Source organism: Ursus americanus, chromosome 3 (assembly GCF_024610735.1).
Source record: "Ursus americanus isolate L20-20 chromosome 3, mUrsAme1.1.p, whole genome shotgun sequence".
Lineage (NCBI taxonomy): Eukaryota > Metazoa > Chordata > Mammalia > Carnivora > Ursidae > Ursus > Ursus americanus.
The window spans coordinates 4,204,553-4,226,262 of record NC_142129.1 but is presented as its reverse complement, the minus strand read 5'-3'; the positions used below and the strand labels follow the sequence as shown (position 1 = coordinate 4,226,262).

At 46.3% G+C, this 21,710-nt stretch overlaps 1 protein-coding gene across 1 annotated transcript in view; it reads left to right on the top strand.

Annotated features, from left to right (window-relative positions):
• Positions 1–2,053: 2,053 nt before the first annotated feature.
• The window catches only part of DPP6 (dipeptidyl peptidase like 6), an 889,057-nt gene continuing 869,400 nt past the window's right edge, over positions 2,054–21,710 (top strand). The window contains exon 1 of the mRNA XM_045792245.2: positions 2,054–2,571. Within this exon, the coding sequence (XP_045648201.1) occupies positions 2,512–2,571 (60 nt within the window). The 5' untranslated portion in view covers positions 2,054–2,511. The remainder of the gene's footprint in view (positions 2,572–21,710) is intronic.

Here is a 21,710-nt window from a genome sequence, read left to right as displayed (position 1 = left end):
TAATAAACACTGCCAGGTCTGTAAGCTCCAAATTCTGGTATCATAAAAGTACGACATATTGGTAAAGCTGGCCACATCACATTGCATTACCTACCCCGATCTTAATCCTTAAAAAATAGTGATATAGGTGATAGCAGACTGCTTCTGGAATGGCTCCCAACGATCCCATTGGAAGTGCAATGTTTATTACAAAATGGCAGGAGGCTTTGCGATAGTGCAGGCTGCAGTTATGCCCAAACAGAAGAGCTTTCCTAATGTTACCTAATAAGCTCGGCTATTTAGCTAAAGGGATTTCTGAGCCGTGTGGAAGGTACCACCAGGGTTTTCTTGCTACTCACAGTATAATATGAGAGAAGAGAGATAAATTGAGGGACTAATTATTAAAAAGAAGGAAACCGGAAAACCAGGATGAAAAAGAAACAGACTTCTGGTTTGAACTGCAACACGTAGAAGCCATCATTCCCAGCCTCACGGCAAGAAACACCTGAACACTCTGAAGATCAGTGACGTTTCCTGGAACCAGAAGAGAGCTGAGGTCCCAGCACACAGCTCCCCAGGAATCTGCAGAGAAGGGTGGATCTGCTTACCCTGAGCAGAAGCCCTGGAGACACAAACAGGGAGGGACACATCAGTGGTAATGCTGATGAACAGCTAGAGGCTGAGAGTGGAGTGGCACTAGGACAAGAAGCTCCTTGGGCCATACTCTCAGGACGCCCACACTTGTGGATTCTACTTCCAGAGAAGATGGAGTTGACGACAGTGTCTGAGTTAATAAGACCTGTTCCTGATGTTCCAGGCTGTCGATGACACCTGTCATCTGGTGAATGCCCGCTCCCATGCTAAGCGCCTTCTACACATCAGTGCTTTGGGGTCTCAGGGTCTTTACCTGGAGTTTGGCACTGTAATGCCTACCTCAGAGCTTTCAAATAAATACAGAATCTTCCTACAGAAGTATGCTAGGGAGTGCAAAGCCAAGATTTAGGCAACATCTGCCTTCACTGCCAGGCTATGTTCACGGCCGCACACATGGACCCCCAAAATGTGCCTTCACATTCCGAGAACAGAAATGTCCTGAGTTGCTCTTGAACTTCTTCTGGAGGCAAAAATCATGAAAGAGGATAATGCACTTTACAAAATGGACATTATTCCTATTTGGATTTTGGGGTACTGAAAAAACAGGCAACATCAGCAAATGCCTGAGAGGGAAACATTTTTTCTTCTGAAAGGGGGGACCCACATGGGACGGTCTTCTGTTATGAACCCAACATGACCGGGGGAGTAAGGCTCTCGCAGGGGACCCCCAACTCATACCCTCACTTAGTTGATGATGTAACTGAGGTTGTGGGGCAGACAAACAAACTGAATTATGCGACTTAATTTTCCATCCAGAATTTTCAAACTGAAATAGGTCTCTGGATAAATCCAGGAAAAAACAACAACAACAAGATTTGGCTAAATAATGTAGTTGTGTTCTAATGTGCTCCCGGTCCACTCTTCAGACTTGAGATTCTAAAATGTTGCAATGCGGTCTTCATGGAGCAGTTACTCTTTCTCGATTTGTTTTTCTTAGTTCCCAAGGGTCAGTTTTCCACCTCTCTCCCAATTCTGCCTAATTAGATCATGACTTCACAGGCGCCAAAGGAAAAGAGGGAGAGACAGAAGGAGACAGAGACAGAGAGAGGACCAAGCAGCAGCCCTGGCGCTCTGCAAAGACTTCGGTCGCAGGAAGGCGTGAACGCCCAGTGACGCCCTCCCCCGACCCGGCCCAAGTCCAGCGGACCCGGCGGCGCACGCAGCGCCGGCCCAGGGAGCCGCCGGAGCCCGTGGGGACCGAGCCAGGCAGCCTGGTGCCGCCGCTCCGCTCTCAGCCTCTGCCTGAGCGGTGGCGCCTGGCAGAGTCTCGCGTGCCACCTCCCGACCATCCCGGGAAGACTTGGCGACGGGAGCGGGCGCAGGAGCGCGAGCGGGAGCAGGCGCCGGCTCTCCGAGGTGCTGGCTGCGCTCTGAGGCCGGCTGCAGAGCCGGCGGGCGCGCAGACGGCGTACGGGCCGCGCGGGCGCCAACCCGAGTTGCCCGCCGCCGACGCTCCGCCAGGGGGGCGTCAGGGCGCGCAGCGGCCACGCTTCCGCGGTCCCACCCGCCGGACACGTACTTCCACGTACCTCCGCACCCCTCCTCGGAGCGCCTGTGGGTCTGCTCGGCCTCCTCGTCCTGAGTCCTGGACCGGGGCCCCGGGAAAGCTGCGCCCGGCAGAGCGCCCCGCAGCCGCTGACGCCGGCCCCGGCTCCCTCCGGGGTCCCAGCAGCTGCTTCTCCTGTGCGGCTTGGGGCCGAGGGTGTCGGCGTCCCGCGCGCGCAGCTCCTCGGACACCTGCGGCCGGAGGACTCGCCGCCAGCGCCCCACGCGGCTGGAGGGCAGGACCCCCTCGCCTCCCGAAGACGCGCTCCGTGCCGTCCTCCGCGCCAAGGAAGTTTTGAAGGTAGAGCTGCGGGCCCCCAACTTCCTCCGGACATGAATCAAACAGCGGGAGCCTCCAATAACGTCAGGTGTCCCCCGGGGAAAGGCCACAAGGTAAGGGACCGCGACGGAGGCGCTCGGGCGGGACGTGGAGCGCGGGTTGAGGCCGCGCGGGCGAGCTGACCCTCTCCGGTTTGCGGATTCTGGGCCTGGGGTCCCTCCGCACCCCCGCCAGTGGGGGAACGGGGGGGGGGGGTCCTTGAGTCAAGGCGGCCTACGGGCTCAGGGGCTGTGAGAACAGGTGGTGCGTCCTAGAGCGGAGCCCACAGTCCGGCGGGCCCATGCACCCGCCTGTGCTTCTCGGGGCCCGGAGAGCCTTGGGCGCTGGCCCGGGGCTCCGTGGGGTCGCTGGCACATGCAGGATTCCCCCCAGGTTGCCAAGTTTTCGGGGGGCAGGAAAGGTCAGGGGTGGGAGGCAGGGCCGCGGGAATCCGGGTGTGACCCTTGGGCTAGAGCTTGCCAAAGAGTGCTTCCCGGGCAGCGCTTTGGGCTCTGCGGGGCGGGCGCGCGCTCTCCTAGGTGTCAGGGGCACGTGCTTAATTAACTTTAATGGGCCACACGTGCCTGGAATGGTTTCCAGCAAATGACTGACAGTCGGAGGAAGGAGAACCGGCAGCAGTGAGGGATTGCTGCAGAACGTCCATGGTAGCCCAGAGTGTGCAGGGACAAGACGTGGGAAACGTGGGCTCGCCCGCGCAGAGAAGCAGACGGCCCTGAGGAGTATGCGTGCGGCACAGCCTGGTCGGCCATTGCCGAGATGCCTCCTCTTTTTCTCGCCTGAGGCTCACCTCAGGTTGCAGTTAGTTTGCAAGGGAATTCCTTACCTGGGTTCCACAGGGAAGCCGTGCAGCAGCAGTCTATGTATCAATGTACAGACCTTTTACGTATTTTAGAGTATTTCTAATTTAAAAAAAACAACCACCAAGAGAAGGCAAGCCCTTTGGGTCTTAGATGTGATATAGAGCCTGAATCCGAGCTCCGGTCGTCTGCAGACAGGCGTGTTTATCAGCACGTAGTGGAATATAGTTGTATTGGTGGAAAGTTGCACGTATGTGGAGTTGGATTTAGGGAGGGTACTGGATTCATTTGGTGGATGCAGGAACAACTGGTCTGTTGAGTTATGTAAGATGAGGATTTAGACTGAATGCCTTTATATCAATTGAGTGATATTCAGCATTTAACACTCCAGTCGGATCTGGGTGAAATATTTCAATCAGCAGGCCGTATCTCTGATCTCCGTGCTCATTACCTATGATTCCGGCACTTACACTTTTCACATTTACTTTATTTAATATCCATAGGAAATGTCTTTTTAATATGCAGTAGCTGATATTATAAGATTTTAAATTAAAAATAATAAAGTTTCACGCATCAGGGAGCATGTGGTAGGGACATCTGTGGACTTCAGAAGATCATTCAATAATTTCTTTTAGAAAGTGCCTTTGGTTCCAGCGTTAAAGTGGCTTCTTGGCAGAATTGGCCTGCAGGGTATTGACACCAATAAAACTTTCTGGGAAGTGTTCGACCCTGGGACGTGGTCGACAATTCAGAAGGTACTGGGGAACCTGTTAGTCATGAGGATGCACCTGGCAGGTACACAACAAATGCTTAGTCCACTAAATTATATCGATTAAGTGAATGATCACTGTGGGTCATTCATCTAACAATATACACTCTGATCAGGTTCCAAGAACTGAGAACGCGAGTAGAAACTTAAGAGATCGCCTTCATTCTCCACAACGGAGCTCTGGTCATACCCGCCCCTCATGCTCTAACGTTTTTGATGGTCCCCGCTGCCTCCAGTGAGATAATTACTGTCCATCTGCTGGAAGGAAAGCATTCCAACCCCTTCCTCAAAGAAGAGTCCAGAGACGTGGAGTGCCCTGGGAATTTGCAGATTTGCGGGGCCTAGTGTATAGAAGTTGGTGTGGTGAGGTGGCGGTGCTGGAGAGGGAATCCCGGGAGGTGAGTGAGCGGGCGAGGGTGCAGGAGACAAGGTACACGCACACAGCAGGGGTTGGCAGTCAACACCAGAAAGTAGGACACACCATGGAAGGCTTAGCTTACAATGGTTTCTAATGGAATATAGAACTCAATAATTTCAGTTTATTTTATCAGAAGTTTGAAATAAGCCTGTTTCCTTTTTCCATGAGGGTTCTCTGTGGGAGACTTTCTGGGAAGAAGGGCGTCGCCCTCTCAGGAGAAGGGTCACCGGACCCAGCTGTGTGTTGTCTCGTTCACGTGGCTGGTATTTGGCACATTATGATGATTCGTTCTTGGGAAGCATTTACTCTCTTCGTGGTTTAGGGGGGCTACTCGGAGGTTGGGTTTAGCCATCACTGCTGTTTCCTGCCAGGTGCACTGCAGCTTCCCTGCTCCTGACGGTGGAGGGGTGGTGATGGGCCTGCTGCTCTCGGCTGCTGAGGGCCACAGCGCTAAGCACCCCGCCGTGTGCCCCGGTGCGGGCAAGAGCTGGTGCTCCGGAGGGGGTGGTTCCGGGAGTTATGGTCGCCTGGGGCTGGGAAACGGAAACGTCCCTGTGGGGTGATGCAGTCGTATCGGCCATGTGGGTCTGCGGTTGGGCACGGGGACTGGTGTCACCAAGCACTAGTGCAGCACTGGTCAGCAACTTGGGCTGTTCTGCAGATACTTGAGGCCCGGCTCACAGCTGGAATTTGCCCGTAGACCAGTCAAGCAGCCCACACGGAGTAGTTCCACGGTGGCCGGCTCTGTGTCCAGAGGGGCTTGCTGGCTTTGGCCAGCACACTGGAGTATGATACTTTCTAGAATTTATAAAGTGTCTCCCTCCCTCCCTTCCTTCCTTCTTGATAAAAACTGGTATACATTTTATGATACTAATTATATAGAAATACATGTCTAAAGAGAAAAGATAGTAAGGAAATATACCAAACTATTAACTGTGATTTACTTGGAATTAGGAGAAAGAATGACTCTTATCTTTACTATATTTTCCACTTAAGTTTTCTGTAGTCATGATGTATTGTGGGGTTTTTTTTTTTTGAGCACTTAATGGATATATTTTATAAAGTTTTGGTTTTTGTAAAGTTTGGTTTTGAAAGTTATGTACCATTGTACAAGGATTTATCAAAATCCAATATAACCTTTATAAAAAGAAGAGCTGCAGTTTTATTATTTACACAAAATGTTTGCATTTCTTTTTTCATATTCTAAAAGATACTAGAGTCTTCCATGGTAAAAGGTGTTGGTTACTCAGTATTGCAGAATAGACCGTTTAAACTTCAATATGCAGTAATTCACGTATTCCAGAATAATTCTCGAATCTGTTGTTTTAGAAAAATGTTTTCATTAAATCTCTTCCCGAGTTAACTTATTACTTCACAGCACTGTACTTCATTGTTTTTTGAAATGTAAAAATAAGGGTACATAAAAGCCGTTGGTACTGATACAGGGTAAATTACAGTTTTAAGGTCATGCAGATTTCAAGGAAAATAAACTTTCATATTTAAAACATTTTTTACTGATAAACTGAAACTGTTGCGTTTCAAGCTCTCATTATGATTGTTTCATGCCAGGCATGTGTGTAATTGTGGGAGGTCAGGGAGAGGACAAGACCTTGGGTTCGCCCTGAAGTTGGACCCCCTCCCCTGTGCTTGGAATGTGCGCTCTGGTTCCTAGGTCTCAGCCTTGAGAGAAGGAGGTGTCCTTGAGACTCCCAGGATGTTGTAGGTGACTCTGCCTCGTTAAGGCGTCTGTAAACCTGTAGGATTCTGGCGGGAGGTCTGGCGGCCCCACGCAAGCCTGGTCTGTCAGCTCCCTCACTCACCTCACCGGCCACCACCATCTGGACTGGCACGCCTGTCTTCCGTCTGTTCCCTGCCCTCCAAGTGTGCAGTGAGGGGGCGGTTTCAGATTACACCCAGGAAGCTCCTGCGGTTTCCAGCCAGCAATGATCCAAGTATTTTAAGTTCTTTTTGATGAATTTAATTTTCTACCTCCTACTTACTTCTCCTTCCTATTTCTAGTACTTCATTCACCACAGGGATGGAGGTAGCAAACATTTGGCCTGTGGGCTCAATTTGGCTTGGGTTTCTCTCATTTTTCCTTTAGGATGTTAAAAAAAAAAAAAAGACTATTAGCTGAACCATTTTAGTTCAGTAGGAATGCATTTTTGTGAAGTAATTCTGGCTAGACCCTCCTGCATTTTTACTTTGCCTTCATTCTTTAAGTATTTTTTTCTGGTTGTAGAATCCCGAGTTGGTAAGATTTTGGTTTCTCTCTCAGTACTTTCAAGATGGGTGTCTCACTGAATTCTGGGCTTGATTTTTTTCTCCTGAGAAGTGAACCGTCATTTGAGTCATCATTTCTTGAATGAAATGGGCCACTTTCTCTGTCTACTTTCAAGATTTTCTCTTTATATTTGGTTTTCAGTGTCTGAGGGTTAGGAGCCTGGACGTGGTGTTTTTCATATTTATCTTGTTAGGCCTTCATAGACCATCTTGAATCTTTAGATTCACTGCGTTGGGTGAAATCAGGTGTCTCTTCTGTCCTGTTGGTAAGCTGTTGGGATGACAGTTATTCACACATCAGACACTTTGTCTGGTCCTGTGGGTCTTGGAGACGCTCCTGCTTTCAGACTTGTTTTCCTCTGTCTTCTTCGCATGTGCTCATGTCTTTTGCTGTCTTCTCACATTCAGCAACCCTTCCCGTGGCTTCTCCATCCTACTTTTGGCACATCTGGTGGTTTATTTCCAATGTTGTGTTTTTAATTCCAGAAATTTTATTATGTCCTTTCTTCATAGTTTCTGTTTTCCCTGCTTGGCTTGCGGTCTTTTCATTCATCAAAAGTACCTTTTCCCTGTAAGTAACGGGTCTCACAGTAATAGCCACTTTATTTATTTTAAGATTTTATATATTTGAGAGAGAGTGAAAGTGATCACAGAGGCAGAGGAAGAAGCAGGCTCCCCACTGAGCAGGGAGCCTGATATGGTGCTCGATCCCATGACCCCGGGATCATAACCTGAGCCAAAGGCAGACACTTCACCAACTCAGCCACCCAGGCATCCTGACAATAGCCACTTTAAAATCTGTGTCTTCTCATTCTGGCATGTGGGTCATCTTGGGACTGGTCTGGGTTGATTGTGACTCTTTCTTGAGAATAGGTCACATTTTCAAATTTCTTTGTATGTTGACTGATCTTGAATTTCATTGTTGGCCTTGTGCATGTTGAATGGAGGGATTCTGTTATGTTCCTCTGATGATTGTTTGTTTATTAATTTTTAGCGAGCCAGTAAGTGAAGTGGCAATTTACATGTACGTTTTGTTCTTTTATCCTCATTAGGCCACCTGGAATCTCCCCGGTACCTTGCATAGCTCGGGGGGCCCCCAGAGATGTGGGCACCATTTGTACACAGAATGTCAGGCTCTCTTACTTCTTCGTTCTTCATTCTAGAGTTCCCCTCTCACGTTCCAGCTGTGGTGGTTGCCTCAGACTCTGTCCTCTGCAGAATCTGCTGATGTGGGTTGCTTTACAGTTGTCATATTGTTTTGTATTTTGCACATAGATCTATGTGCAATAGCTGTTTTGACGTGACTTTGACCCAGCCATTAATGGGAGTGGGACTCCACCCAGATTTTTCTTTAGTTCGGTGTGCAGGCTTTAGAATCCGTAGTTGGGGATTTTACTTCCTGTGGCCCTAGAACTAGTGACATCAAGTTTCTAGGATAACACAGCAGTCACTAGACTTACTTTTCACTTTATTTTCCTAAATCTTTAGTTCAAAATATAACATCTCTCTGCGCTCTGAGACTACATCCAGGAAGGAATGGTCAGCCCGGGTGGGACCTCCCGAGATGCCGCTTCGACCTCTGACCTTCTTCTCACCAGGACTTTGTTGACATCTGTGCGCGTCTCTTTCCCACGATTCCCAGTCTCTTCCCTTTTCCTCCCAGTGAGCTGCTTTCTCCTCCTGGGTGTCACATTCTCCAAACTTCACATTCTGTTAAAGCATACCCTGTGAAATCTGAAGGTTCTTTCTTCCTCTGCCTTTCTGTCCCTGCTCCAAGCTACCTCCTGTGCCTTCCCCACACTTCTCTGTCCTTATTTGGACAGCAGAGCTTCACCTGCCGAGGCAGTTCCTCCCTTCCCACACTTTTCCTTGGTCTGCACACCCCCAGAATTAGGCAGCCTCTTCCTTGTTTTCAAGGATTAAGGGATTTTCCCCCCAGATTTCAGAACACAGCTTAGTCACCACCTCCCCTTCTGTGGGAAGCCATCCCTAAATGATTAGTACAGCCATGGACCCACAAGATGCTACGGACGTAAGGAGCTCACGCAAGGTGTGTCCTGCCATTTCTCCTTCCTCGTCCATCAGCACAGACCCACCAGCCCTGCGCCGCCAGTGAGGACGTCACAACACGGGATTCAGCTTTCCATCCTGATTCACAGTTGCTGGTCTCACTCTTCAGTTTGCTTTTTTGGCTTAAACGTCAGACCTTTCCACCTGCTCTCATCCCCAGCTCTGACTCAGTCCCCAGCTTCCCTAATCCTGACCATGGATACCTGTCCTCTCCTGCCGCAGCACCTGGGTCCTGTGACACACAGTCCTCCGGTCCTCATGTGTAGTATTTTAAAACAGGATCTACCTTCAGAGGTAGTTTTGTTTTATCCTTTCATTTCATGAAAATGGAGCTCCAACAAAATGCAGCTAGTTAATGAGCCTGCGGAGACGCTGACTCTCGTTCCCTGGCTGCCCATCCTTGGTGCGTCCCGTCACACTGGGCTCTTTCGTGCTCTGCCTCTGTTGGAGCACAGATTCGGGGCCACATCTGCTACCTGCTGGTACGTCGTGCAGGTTAGTGACTCGGCCTGGAGGGCACTTCACTAATACTTAATGTCAGTAAGAGCATGTCCAGGTCATGCTTTGTCTCGCTCACCTTAGCTCTTTATACTAAATGGGGGCTTACTTGTTTGGTGGGTCATTTCTGAAAGAAATAGGAAAGGGAACCCATATGAATAAAAAATGTAAAATCTTTTTACTACCCAGAACCTAAATCATTCCAAAGAATTTGAGAATGTTTCATGTAATCCGTAAAACATAAATTGCTTTAATGACTTCCAGGATATTAGTGAAAACCTGTTTATGTTATTTTGGTTTTACATTCTATTGATTTAAAAAAAAATTTAATTGTCCTCGTTTTCTTAGTAAAATGCATAAAACAAATGTAAGCTCATGCATAAGTTAAATTTCCAGGAATAGAGGGCAGTAAATGAGTAGTAATTGCTTTTCTGGTTAAACTTGCTGGATTACTTCTTTTTAAGTCAAAAACTGTTCCTCACTTGCTGTATTTTAATTATTTCTCCTCTTGTACCTTGTGAAGGAAATAGATTGATTGGAATTTCATAGACCCCCCCCCATCTTATATTTAAGTGCCCGGAAATATGTGTAGTTAGCAGAGATGGTTGAAAGCTCCCTGGTTCCTTGCTGGTCCTGTCCCCATGTCTGCAGGGCCTGCGAGTCTGCCCTGGTTTGATTCCACATCTAACGTGCGTGTTCTTTCAGTGTCTCTGTCTTTCAGATGCAGTGTTAAGAGATCATAGGGCATTTAGACATTGCTATGTAATTAAAAATTGTATCTGGCATACTGTGGACACAACGGAACAAGTTCACATTGTTCGTAAAGTGAAAGAGATGAAGATGTGCTGGGCCTTTGTTAAAATAGCTTTAAATGTATGAGTTAAAATGTGGAAATGCCCATCCAGTGGAGGAATATTTACTGAGGTAGCAGGAGTATAGGATGGAAGGATTCAGTAGACTGGACCTGAGGATTACTTGAGCTGTGCCTCCTATTTGGATTGAGTCTCAGGTAAGCGGTTACCGCACTCTGGGCCTTTCCCCCCACTGCCCCCCGACACCCCCCATCACGCTCTGAAAACTAAGGTTTCAGGGCCCTGTCAAGCTCTTCCTTGCTGGTGTTCCAACCTGAGAAAGAGCCATAGGCAGAGCGATTGCCATTATGAAGGCATTCCAGGGCATAGATATCACAATCAATTCTATAATAAAATGTGCTTAATGTAAACCCTAAGTCAGGGGAGTCCTTCACACTTTAGTATGAAAGAGACCCATACTGTGCTTATCTGATATGAACTTGGAGCCTGAAGATGGAGGTACTGTCTGAGATGAGATGATCAACAATTTGTATGCCATTCTCCATCCCCCACTTGTAACTTTTTCATGGATGCTATCTTATCACATCTTCTGACAGCTGCTAAAGTAGATGGGTATGTTTTTAATCCTCCTTTTATTTTTTAACTGAGGAAACTGAGCTACATGATTATATGCAAGTCACTTCCAGTCACAGGGCTAGTAAAACTGAGGAAATGTTTTCAAACTGAAAATGTGTAAGTAATGAATAGTATTGAATCTTTTATTCAGTAAGCTTCAACCCATGCTTCTTTCAACCTATTAATTTCCTCAATGCTAAGTATTATTTATTTATTTTGTAAGCATTTGACGTCTTGCTTACTATTAAAAAAAAAAGAAAAGGAACTGCCACTTTGATAGGCAGGGTCATGAGAGATGAGACGGGAAACAACAGAATAAAATACCCAGGGTGTTAAAACATGAATAAAGCCAAATTTGGGATTGTGGTCAGAGAAAAGAGTGGTCAGTTCAGGTTTGTTGGGGAAGGCTTCCCATGGACTCATTGCTTCCTGTTCTCACTATGTCCCTATGGTCTAGAAATAGCATGCAAACTAAAGGCTTCGTGCAACAAACTTTTTCTGCTTCCCCAAATGATCACCATGATCCTTGCTAACCAAGGGACCCGTAGACCTACCATGTAGCATTTGCTGTATTTGCTTCTGGTGATTTTTATTTGTGTCCACTGAGAGTAGATTCTAGCGTCTTCCAGTATGTGGCCTCTGCAGCTTAGCTTCGTCTGTGTAATAGCAGTCTGAGAAGTCATAAAGAGGGACATGATCTGAAAACAACAAAAATAAAGCAATGCTTATCATCTTCTTCCACACCGTATTGGCTTTTGTAGTGTGCAACGTTTCTTTCTTAATTCATTCATCAGCTGCCAGTTGGACATCTGTGTGATGGAGATGCTACTCATTGCCTCATGGGCCATTTATCTTCTAAAAGAAAGTCCCTGCCCACAGCCTTGCGTCTCCTGCTTGAACGCGGGACTCTGCCTTCTAGATCCAGCTGATCAGACCAGGGCTAGGACACGTGCTCTGGGGAAAGAAATCCACAGGCTGAGCCGAGCCAATCAAACAATGTCTTTGGAAATTTGAACTGAGAGACCCAGAGATAGTCGTCAGAGGACAGAGGGCACGATATGAAAGATCAGGTAGACTCTGACAGCCCGGGATGGTCATGGGGAGCTAAGGATGACCATTGAGAGAAAGGGAGGGCGGGGAGCGAGCGAGGGGTCGGAAATGATGGGTACTTGAAGCATGCACATGGCCTCCCTTCCAGACTCTTCGGTTACACTCCCCTCGAAGCCTGTCTCTACTTCGTTTTACTTCCCTTCAGCTCCTTCTGTGTTCTGAGATGCACCATTACGTAAAATTGACAGAAAATAAAGAAACCTCTTTAATGACTAACAAGATTTCCTATGTTTGTTTTCATTCCCCAGTACCAGCATATAAAACTTTTTTTTTTCTTTTTTTCTTTCTTTTTTGGTTGAACAAACTTTTTGGTAAGCTTCTTTGCATCTGAACTTTGTATCCCAAGAGGAGTAAGTGAGAATAAAAAATAACAATAATAATAATAATAAAAGGTCACTGAATTGCTTTCTAAGCAGGAGTGGGAGTGATGGCTCCTTTCCAGGTTATTATTGGACAGAGCTCGCCACAGCTGAATTTATCAGAAAAATAGAGGGTATCTGTGAGGCTTTGTGGTGAGAGATAAAAGGGAGCAAGACAAAAAAGATGATGTTGCTGGTGGCCAGGAGATGCACTTTGGGAACAGAATAGAAACGTAGCTTTGTTGTATCTGGCTTTTCAGAGAAGTGTCAATAAAACCCTTTTGGGTTCACTACTGTGTTATCTAGCTAGACCTGGGGTTTTGTGGCAATTGGAATTCGGTAGCTCGATGGAGCACTGACTGTAGGTTCGGGAGAGGGGTGGGACAAAAGTCACCTGCCCAAGGGGACCTCTGAAAGTGTCCATTACATCCAGGATGCATTTGTTTGTGGTTGCTTTGTTTTGTTAATTTCAGCTACTTCTTGTGGGTTTCCACTTTTTTTCCTGCAACCACATGACCTCTAACAAAAATGCTGTCTAATGTGTGAAGCACCTGGAGGCTTTGTTAAGCATCAGACGCGCCCCCCCTCCCCTGGACGAGTTTCTCAGTGTAGATGGAATGTGGTAAACTCACGAGATCATTGTGAAGCACCCTCGTGTTTTCCCTCCAGCTGCGCCTTGGAAACAAATCTTCAGCTGGTTCGGTTTGTACCCAGATCGAGAGGATGTTATAGCCTATTCTAGTTCTTTGCATTACAAATAGTATGATTTCAGAAGTTAACATGCCCTGTGCAGCCTAATATATTATCGACGCCCAAACTGACTCTAAGACAGGCTTTCCTTTTCTGCCGGCGTGAGCCTGTTTCAGGTCCGGCCCCTGCCTTGGGGAGGCGGGGGTCTTCCTGTCTGTTTCCTAGGGTCCCCCTCAGTCCTCCTCTGCACCCAGTTCCCCGTTTCTCTCTGCTCCAAGGTAGGGTTCAGGAGGAGGAGAAATGAGGGTAAAGGCAGAGTCTACCATGGTGGGTGCCCTTGTGATCTGGTCATAAGAGGTCTCTCTGGAGGCGACACATGCACAAGGCTGACTCTGCTCATGGGGAGCTTGGAGGGCATTTCTTTGCATACCAGCATCCAGAATATTGAAAGATGACCGTGTTTTTTTCTCCAGCTGTGATACTGTCCCTCGTCCTCAGGCTTCCAGTGTCACCTTCCACTCTTAGCTCTGTGAGATGGGTTCCTTTCTAATTGGCTCTTGGCTTTTTCATTCTTGCGGTCTGTTTCTGTCACAAGAGACCCACACGTTTTCCACCCACACCACCACAGACGCAGAGTGCTGCTAGTGCCACACCACTCTTCACAGTTGGCCGCTCAAGGAAAGCTCTGGTTTCAGCGTCTCTGTGGAAAACTTTTACAGGTGGGGTCTAGGTAGATACTGCTTATGCTTCCAAGGCACCTACTTTGAGCCCCCGACGAGTTCTGTGAACCCCTCTCACTTGGCGTGTGCTGAGAGGCAACCTGCATCCTCTCGTACTTTCCTTCCTCTCCCACCCAAAAGATGAGATGCCGGAGAATCCCGGAGGCTTCCTCTCCAGTGGGTCACGGCCGCTGTGTGTGAGCGATTGCACACCATTGCGTCACTTTCCTTACTCATAGTCTAAAGACCACACTTGGCAAGCATTTCTGTACATCTGAGTTTGGTACCTGGGTTGGAACTGGTAGAAGGAAGAGACTGTTAAACTTGGTTCTGCCTACTTGTAGTTCTCTGTATCTTCGAGAACACTGGGCAGGTGGGGAGGTGTGTAAAGAGTAAGGTCAGTGCACCTACTGGAAGAATGTATTTTGGCTTATGTGATTTGTTTTCAGTTAAATTCAGTTACCCAACATATAGTACATCATTAGTTTCAGATGTAGAATTCAGTCATTCATCAGTCGCATATAACACCCAGTGCTCATCACATCACATGCCCTCCTTAATGCCCATCACCCAGTTACCCCATCCCTCCACCCACCTCCCTCCATCAACCCTTAGTTTGTTTCCTTGAGTTAGGAGTCTCTCATGGTTTTTCTCTGTTTCTGATGACTTCCCGTTCAGTTTTCCCCACCTTCCCTTGTGGTCCTCTGGGCTGTTTCTTATATTCCACATAGAGTGAAACCATATGATAATTGTCTTTCTCTGATTGACTTATTTCGGTCAGCATAATACCCTCCAGTTCCACCCACGTCGATGTGAATGGTAAGTATTCATCCTTTCAGATGGCTGAGTAACATTCCATTGGCTTATGCAATTTGAAAAGGATTCATGGAAGAGTTGGGGTTTCAGCGAGGCCGTGGGGGGCACAGCATTTTACATCAGACCATGTTTATCTGAAGGACATGTGCAGTCTCACCGGAGTGGAACGTTTTCATTTTCTTTACACATTAAATACTGTGATTGCTTTTGTGTTCTGGTGCAGCCAAAGAAAGAGGGGCCTCCCGGACGACGCGACCCCTCCTCACTAAGATTCCCCTGTCGGGGTGCTTCTCTGATGTTCCCGGGCACACAGGTTACCTGGGAGTTCTTGTGAACATGCAGGTTGTGGTTGAATAGTTGTGGCGCGGGGCTCAGCTTTCGGCACACCTTGAAAAGCTCCCAACGCTGCGAATGCTGCCGCCCTCAGACCACACTGCGTGTCACAGGGCTCTGTTGCTTTTGCTGAGTAACACATACCTTGCGACATAATCCATTGTGTTATGTAGTTGTGACAGATCGTTACAAGTCTTTCATTTTGGGAAAATGGTCTTAGTTGTAGTTTGCACATAAGGGTTTCACATGTCTTTGAATTGTGATTAGAAATTTCAGTGCCATTTACTTGAGAAGGAGGACTGAAACAGGAAAAAAGGGAACAGGGCTCCCATTGCCAGCTACGCCATCCGCTGGCTTTGGGGCATTCCCAAGCAATCCACGTCTCCAGAGTTAGCCATTCCTCCTAAACTTGGTTGTGTTAGGAGATCTCCAGGCGTCCAGCAAATACTATTATTGTATTTCTAAACATGTTTTATGCTTAGCTTATCCTCTTAGCTATATTATTAAAAAAAACCTGAGACCTAAGTCTCTATTTTTACATATATTTTTATTCATGGAACAGAAGACAGAGCCTTGCCTATTGCTTGCTCATGCTCAGCTAAGTATGAGTGCTGACGGTACAGAATGCTAACGGTGGGGATATGAGAGTAGCTCCACAGAGTGAGGAACCCATGAGATTTTTAAGTCTTTTCAGCAAATCTTTGATGCTGGATGGTGTTGACTTCCTAAAGTGGAAATAAGCAATTCCATGGTAGTCGTGCGTGTTGAGTGTCTCAACCCTGACTTTGTCTGGGGCTCGTAGAGACAACCCTTGCAAGGTCCAACAGGATCAGTAGAGGAAAAGCGTGTAAAACTTTCTTGTTATAAATACAAGAATGGTTTTTGAAGAAACGGGCAGAGAAAACCTCTGTTTCTTTTTGCTCATATGCTTCAGTGATTGCATATCAGTAAAACGTCCTGTTCTCTTGAAGTTACAGTTCACTAAGATAGTATCCCACCACTTAATCTTTCTAAATAGGTGCTGTATTCTCACTTTAGGAAGTATCTATTCAGATTCTGCCCACAGCAGAATCCACTTAATAATTTGAAAAATCATTGCTCAAACGATGAGTTCTCACGTTATAGACTCCTCTGGGTTGTGGAGCCGTCGTTGAGAAGAGTCAAGAAAAAGATTGACGGAAAAGGCAAAATGACCCAGTCCTAGTCTTCAAATGATGTGTTATTACAAACAAGGAAATGTCACTGTGACATTTACTAGCTAGAAAGAAGACAGGGGAAGGCTGGGGGGCTTTAGATACCTTCTGAAGTCCAGAAACTCCTACTTGGTATATCAGAATGGTGCAGTCAGCCAAGTGTTCCCATTTGTCAAGGAGGGCAGATAGGTAATCATTTTCCTCTACCTGGGAAATTATAGCTCTTATTTTAAGGGATAGATTGAGTAAATTGCTGCACTAAATGTATCTTTGCAGCCAGAACTTTCAAGTATAAAGCTTACATCTTACCCAACTTTGAAAACAGCGTGAACACTCTCCATCTACATATTAGATATTATGGGAAACTTTGAAGGTTTATTCTGGACAGATCTGTGAGCTACTCCACAACTTTGGGTTTCTATCACTCCATGCGGATGTTCCCTTTGCAGCTCTGTTGCCTCGATGGCTCCCCAGGCACCCACTTCTGTTGTGTTTCTTGTAAAATAGACCCCTGGAACAGATACGTCACTGAGGTTTGTGAAGGCAGCACCCGATGCCAAAAAAAAACGTGGGGATAAGTCCAAGTCGAGGCCAACATGTGAGCTCCTTCATCATCACCTAAATATATTTCAGCATCTGAAGCAGAAGACTTAAAATTAGGAGACTTGGTCAGGGGATTAGGGCTGCAGGAGGAAAGAAATGATGTGGGTCTGGGTGTGGTGTTATGGGGAATAAACTGGAAAGTGAATACAGGCTGGATAAAGCAATATCTAGACAACAGTGGCAAGGGAGATAGAAATAAATCATGCACATTCATTGTGGAACGGGAATTCTGAACTTCCTTGGGGAAAGTGCTGTGACCTCAAATGGAAAATGTATCCTCGGGAGGAATTGGGGAAGAAAATGATGAGGGCAGAAGGTTTATCTGTGGATTAAGGGGTAGAGTGCTGTGTCTTCCAGGAAAGTATTTCATTTTACTTAACCCTTGCTGTCGTCCTAGGGGGTGCTTTCGTAGAGAGGACCCAGAGATTAAGTAATTTGCCTGACGTCAAATGTCCTTTGAGAGGCAGATCTGGGCTTCAGACTTAGACTCGGAGCTCACTGCTTCATTCCAACACCGTAAGGGATAGTAAATGGTGGAAGAGAAGTAAATTAATCAAAATGGTCATTTGGCAGTTAGGTCATTAGTTGAATTGGCCTTTGAGTAACTAAATTTCTTCTACATCACAGGAAGAGTATCTACCATGCAGTAGCAGTAACCTTCTAGAAATTGTGGCTCTGGTTTATTTGCTGAAAGATCATTTATTTTCAGAAATTGACCTCGTGTCCATTGATCTTACAACTCTCATTAGTTCTAATAATTGGTTTTGCTGATTCTGTGTATTTGATCATACCGTGCACGAAGAATGACAGCTGGTGTATCTCTTACTTTCCATACCTGGTAATTCCTGTATATTTATCTACTCCTGTGCTCTTGGTCAGCCCCCCTATACTGTTAAGAGTAGGGTTCCCACTGAGAACTGCTCAGTATTGAGGTATGATTGGGGTGCGTAATGGTGTCACTACCGAGGTAGAGAAGCATGAGGGAGGAGCAGTTTGGGGGCACACATAGTCTTCCCTGTGACATGCCCATGTCTGTATAAACGCCTCGTGGTCTGGGAGGAGGTAATTTGGATATTTGGATGTGGGAATCATCAGCTTATGGGTGTTAATTAGAATTCTGAGATAACCCTCCAGTTTGTGCTCAGGGATGTTAAGGGAAGCGTGTCACACCAGCCCTTACAAGAAAAGTCAGTCAACATGCCAGTTCATGACTCTTTGCTCCCTGAGAGAGGTGAGGTTTCAGGACCACCAACTTGACCCAACTCTAGGGAGAGGTAGGGTGCCACAGGCAAGATAGAGTGTGAATGCTTGCTTGCTTGAGTCAGGATTGCCAGACAGCAGTAGGGAGAATTCAGCTGGAATAGTTGGTGAATTGGTGGAGGTCTAGTACGGACTGGTAGGAGCGCATGAAGCCCCTGGGGGCTGCTTGTATGGGGGAGAGGAAAGGTTCCCATTCTGATGAGTGAGACTAATTGTATCATGAATAACCCAACGCAGTATGGGATTTGAGCTTGGATCCTGGAATATCCAAAGAAATTGAAAACACTAATTCAGAAGGATATATGTACCCCTATGTTCATCACAGCGTTATTTACAATAGCCAAGGTATGGAAACAACCTAAATGTGACGGACGAATGGGTAAGGAAGATGTGGCATACATATAAACAATGAAATACTACTCAGCCATTCAAAAAAAGAATGGAATCTTCCCATCTGCAGCAACATGGATGGACCTTGAGGGTATTATGCTGAGTTAAATAATCAGACCAAAAGACAAATACTGTATGATTTCATTTATATTGAAGTCTAAAAAACAAAGCAAAACAAAATTCAAAGATACAGAGAAAAGATTAGCAGTCGCCAGAGGGGAAGAAGGTTGAAGCGTAGGTGATGTGGACAAAGGGGGTCAAGAGGTATAAACCTCTAGCTATAAAATAAATAAGTCATGGGAATGTAATGTACAGCATGGTGGCCTTAGTCAATAATATCGTATTGTATATTCGAAAGTTGCTAAGAAAGTAAACCTTGGAAATTTTTATCACAAGAAGAAGAAATTGTAACTTCGTATGGAAACAGATGGTAACTAGACTTCTTGTGGGGATCATTTCACAGTGTCTACACATATTGAATCATTATGTTGTGCACCCAAAACTAATATAAAGGTATATGTCAATCACATACTAATAAAACAAACTATAAGTGGGAAAAAAAAAATAAAAAAGACAGTAGTGAAAAGCTAGGGAAAACCAAACACATTCTTTAGTTTCGTTGAGAGTGCTGGAGCAACATTAACTTCCTCACTTTGCTACTTGTACTATCCTTGTACAAGATGTTAACATGAGGGAAGATGCATGGAGGGTATGCAGGAATACTCTCCTGTGTTTGCAGCTATTTTGTAAGTCTGAAACTATTTCAGAATAAAGCCTTTTCAAAACAGGAGCTTGGGCGCCTGGGTGGCTCAGTCGGTGAAGCGTCTGCCTTCGGCTCAGGTCGTGATCTCGGGGTCCTGGGATCCAGCCTGAATCGTGCTCCCTGCTCAGTGGGAAGAGTGTACAAAGGAAAGGGTGATACTGGTTATCATTTCAAAAAAGTGGAAGCAGGAAGGAACGTTCCTGGAAAGTGGGAATGAGTGCCTAGAGAAGTAAAGCAGTGAACCCGAAGAAAATCATGTCTTGCAAAACAAAAAAACAGCATTCTCAAAATGCATTCCTGCTGAGTACTCCCATGACATCACTTCATAAAATCAGGAGTGAGGTCTACTTGGTGCCAGTTATACAAATTCACATGATGTAATACCATGTACTCATAAGTCCTTATTACACACCTGTTACCACCCCTTAGATCTTGGGTTCTGAGGACTACACTTGGGTAAATCTTGAATGGACACAATAGTGACAAGAGGGTAGTGAGTTTGGGGCCAGTAAGAGTGAATAATCCTGAGAGTATGGGGGTAGAGAAATAAGGAGCAGTTCTTCCTCCAGGCTGCTAATAGAATGGATGATGAGAGAATCTAAAATGGGAGTGGGTCTGGAAATGTCTATGGTGGTGTCCAGAATATGATTTTTTAGGTTGATTAATTCTACCTACTGGTTCTCCGGGTTTCCATTTGGATTTTGATGGAAAGTTGTAGACTTTCCAAAAAGATTTTTCCCCATGGGACGGATCATAACCTGATGTCTCCTCATAACCTTGGATTTGGAGGAAAAGAAATAAATATGATTTCTAACTGCTACAGTAGGAATAAAAAAGAAAAAAATGAAAAGTGATTGCCGTGATAAATTTCCGTGACATATTTATTACAATTCTTTCTTGAAACATTTGTGAGGGAGACATTGATGAAGCCTGGACCATTTTATATACTTAGACATATTCTCTGAATTGTTTTAGAAGAGAGAGTTTTTAGTGCAGATTAATGAATTATCTGTGCAAGTCAGGATAATGAAGCATTATGATTACTTCTGGGTCCATTTCTCATCCTGCCTGTGCAGATTGAAGTCTTCCACAGGCTCTCGATTGGCTACCCATTGCATTAGATTCCTGAAGTTTCCGTCTAAGATAAGAAATAGCCCAATGACTTACCTGGATCCTTCATTATCCCTGGATCGAAATTCCGGGGCCTCAGGGCATGTAAGTCCGGCCTCACAGAGGCAGGTGTGGGCAGTAAGCAGCTGGCCAGGGAAGGTGTTCTTGTGAGGGCGAGGCTCACTTGCTGTTTGGCTGGGCTGGCAGGGTGAGGAAGGACACACAGTCCAGCTGCCCTAGGACTGGGTGTAGGTCACGTGCACTGCTCACAAACACTCCGTCCCCTTTAATTAAGTCAGTCCATTTGAGAAAAACCAGACATTGGAGGCTTCTTTGCCTCCATGAAGACTTTTCTGCTCTTCCCAGGGTGTCTCTTAGGGGACAAGAGACAGTAAATTTCTCCCCACTTACTGGTCCTCATGGAAAAGTCACCCTGGGTCAGTGAGATATGTGGAGGCGGGATGTGACTGGAGGGGACGGGAAAGGGTCATGGGAGGATTAAGGTAACGTTCCCTGTGATCTGCCTCGGGGTCACACCGCATCGTTCCTCTGCAAAGAAATGGATGACACTTGTTGAAAATAAGTTAAATTTGTCCATCTTGAGGATATTTGAATTTTAGCCTAATTTATCAGATGTTAATGTTCTTTTTCAAATGTCGAGATACCTCATCAGATGATAAAGCAGTAATTATTAACTGTTTGGAAGTCAGAAGCTACCTAAAATAATCTGAGGAAGGACATGGGCCGCCCTCTTCCCGGAGAAGTATAACCATTTTCTGAATCACACACATTTTACATCTGATATTGACTCTTCAATCTAGAAGAAACAATCAGGATTATTTGGGACACTAGTTTTCTCCCTAAAATCTGTACCGCCTTCTCTCCTTCATGGGCACTGTGATGTTTGGGAGAATTTAGTCCCAACCTCCATTTGGGGGTGTTCCACGATTCATCTAACCCAGTTAGAATAATATTACCCCTTAATTGCCCCAAAGTGACCAGTTCATGTCCAACCATTAGTCTGTGACATGGTGGGCATGGCCCAAGAATCTTGAATGGCAGGAATCTAAGGCACCGCTGCTCCCTCGTTTTGTTCCCTGTGGAGGGTGGGTGGGACACTGAGAATAACCTGGAGGAAGGGGTTCACTTTGTGACCACAAGGAAGCTAGCTGCGGCCTCGTGATAATAAAGTTGTCCACCGGAAGTAGAGGCAGGCAGATCTAAGGGCACCGCACGGGAATAACACTACAGCCTTGAACAAAACAGGAAGAAATTCGCCGGTAGGCTGGGGTATAAGTGATTCCTTGTGTGAGCTCAAACTACCTTTAGCGCTGAGGCCCTTGTAAGTAGTGTTTACTTTTATCGGCTACAGAATGAGTTCCAAACGGGACCGTCATCCAGTGCTGCCTCCCGGACACGAGTGCTAGCGAGGGTGGTCCCCAGAGGGTGGGTGGGCAGGGAAGGAAGGGTGGCTGCAGAAACTAAAGGGCTGGTAGGCCTTCCTAGCACGCTGTCCTCCTGTCAGGGTGGCGCTGTGGCAGGTGCCACGAGTGGTGGCGTGGGGTCATCTCTGGCCGTTCATGT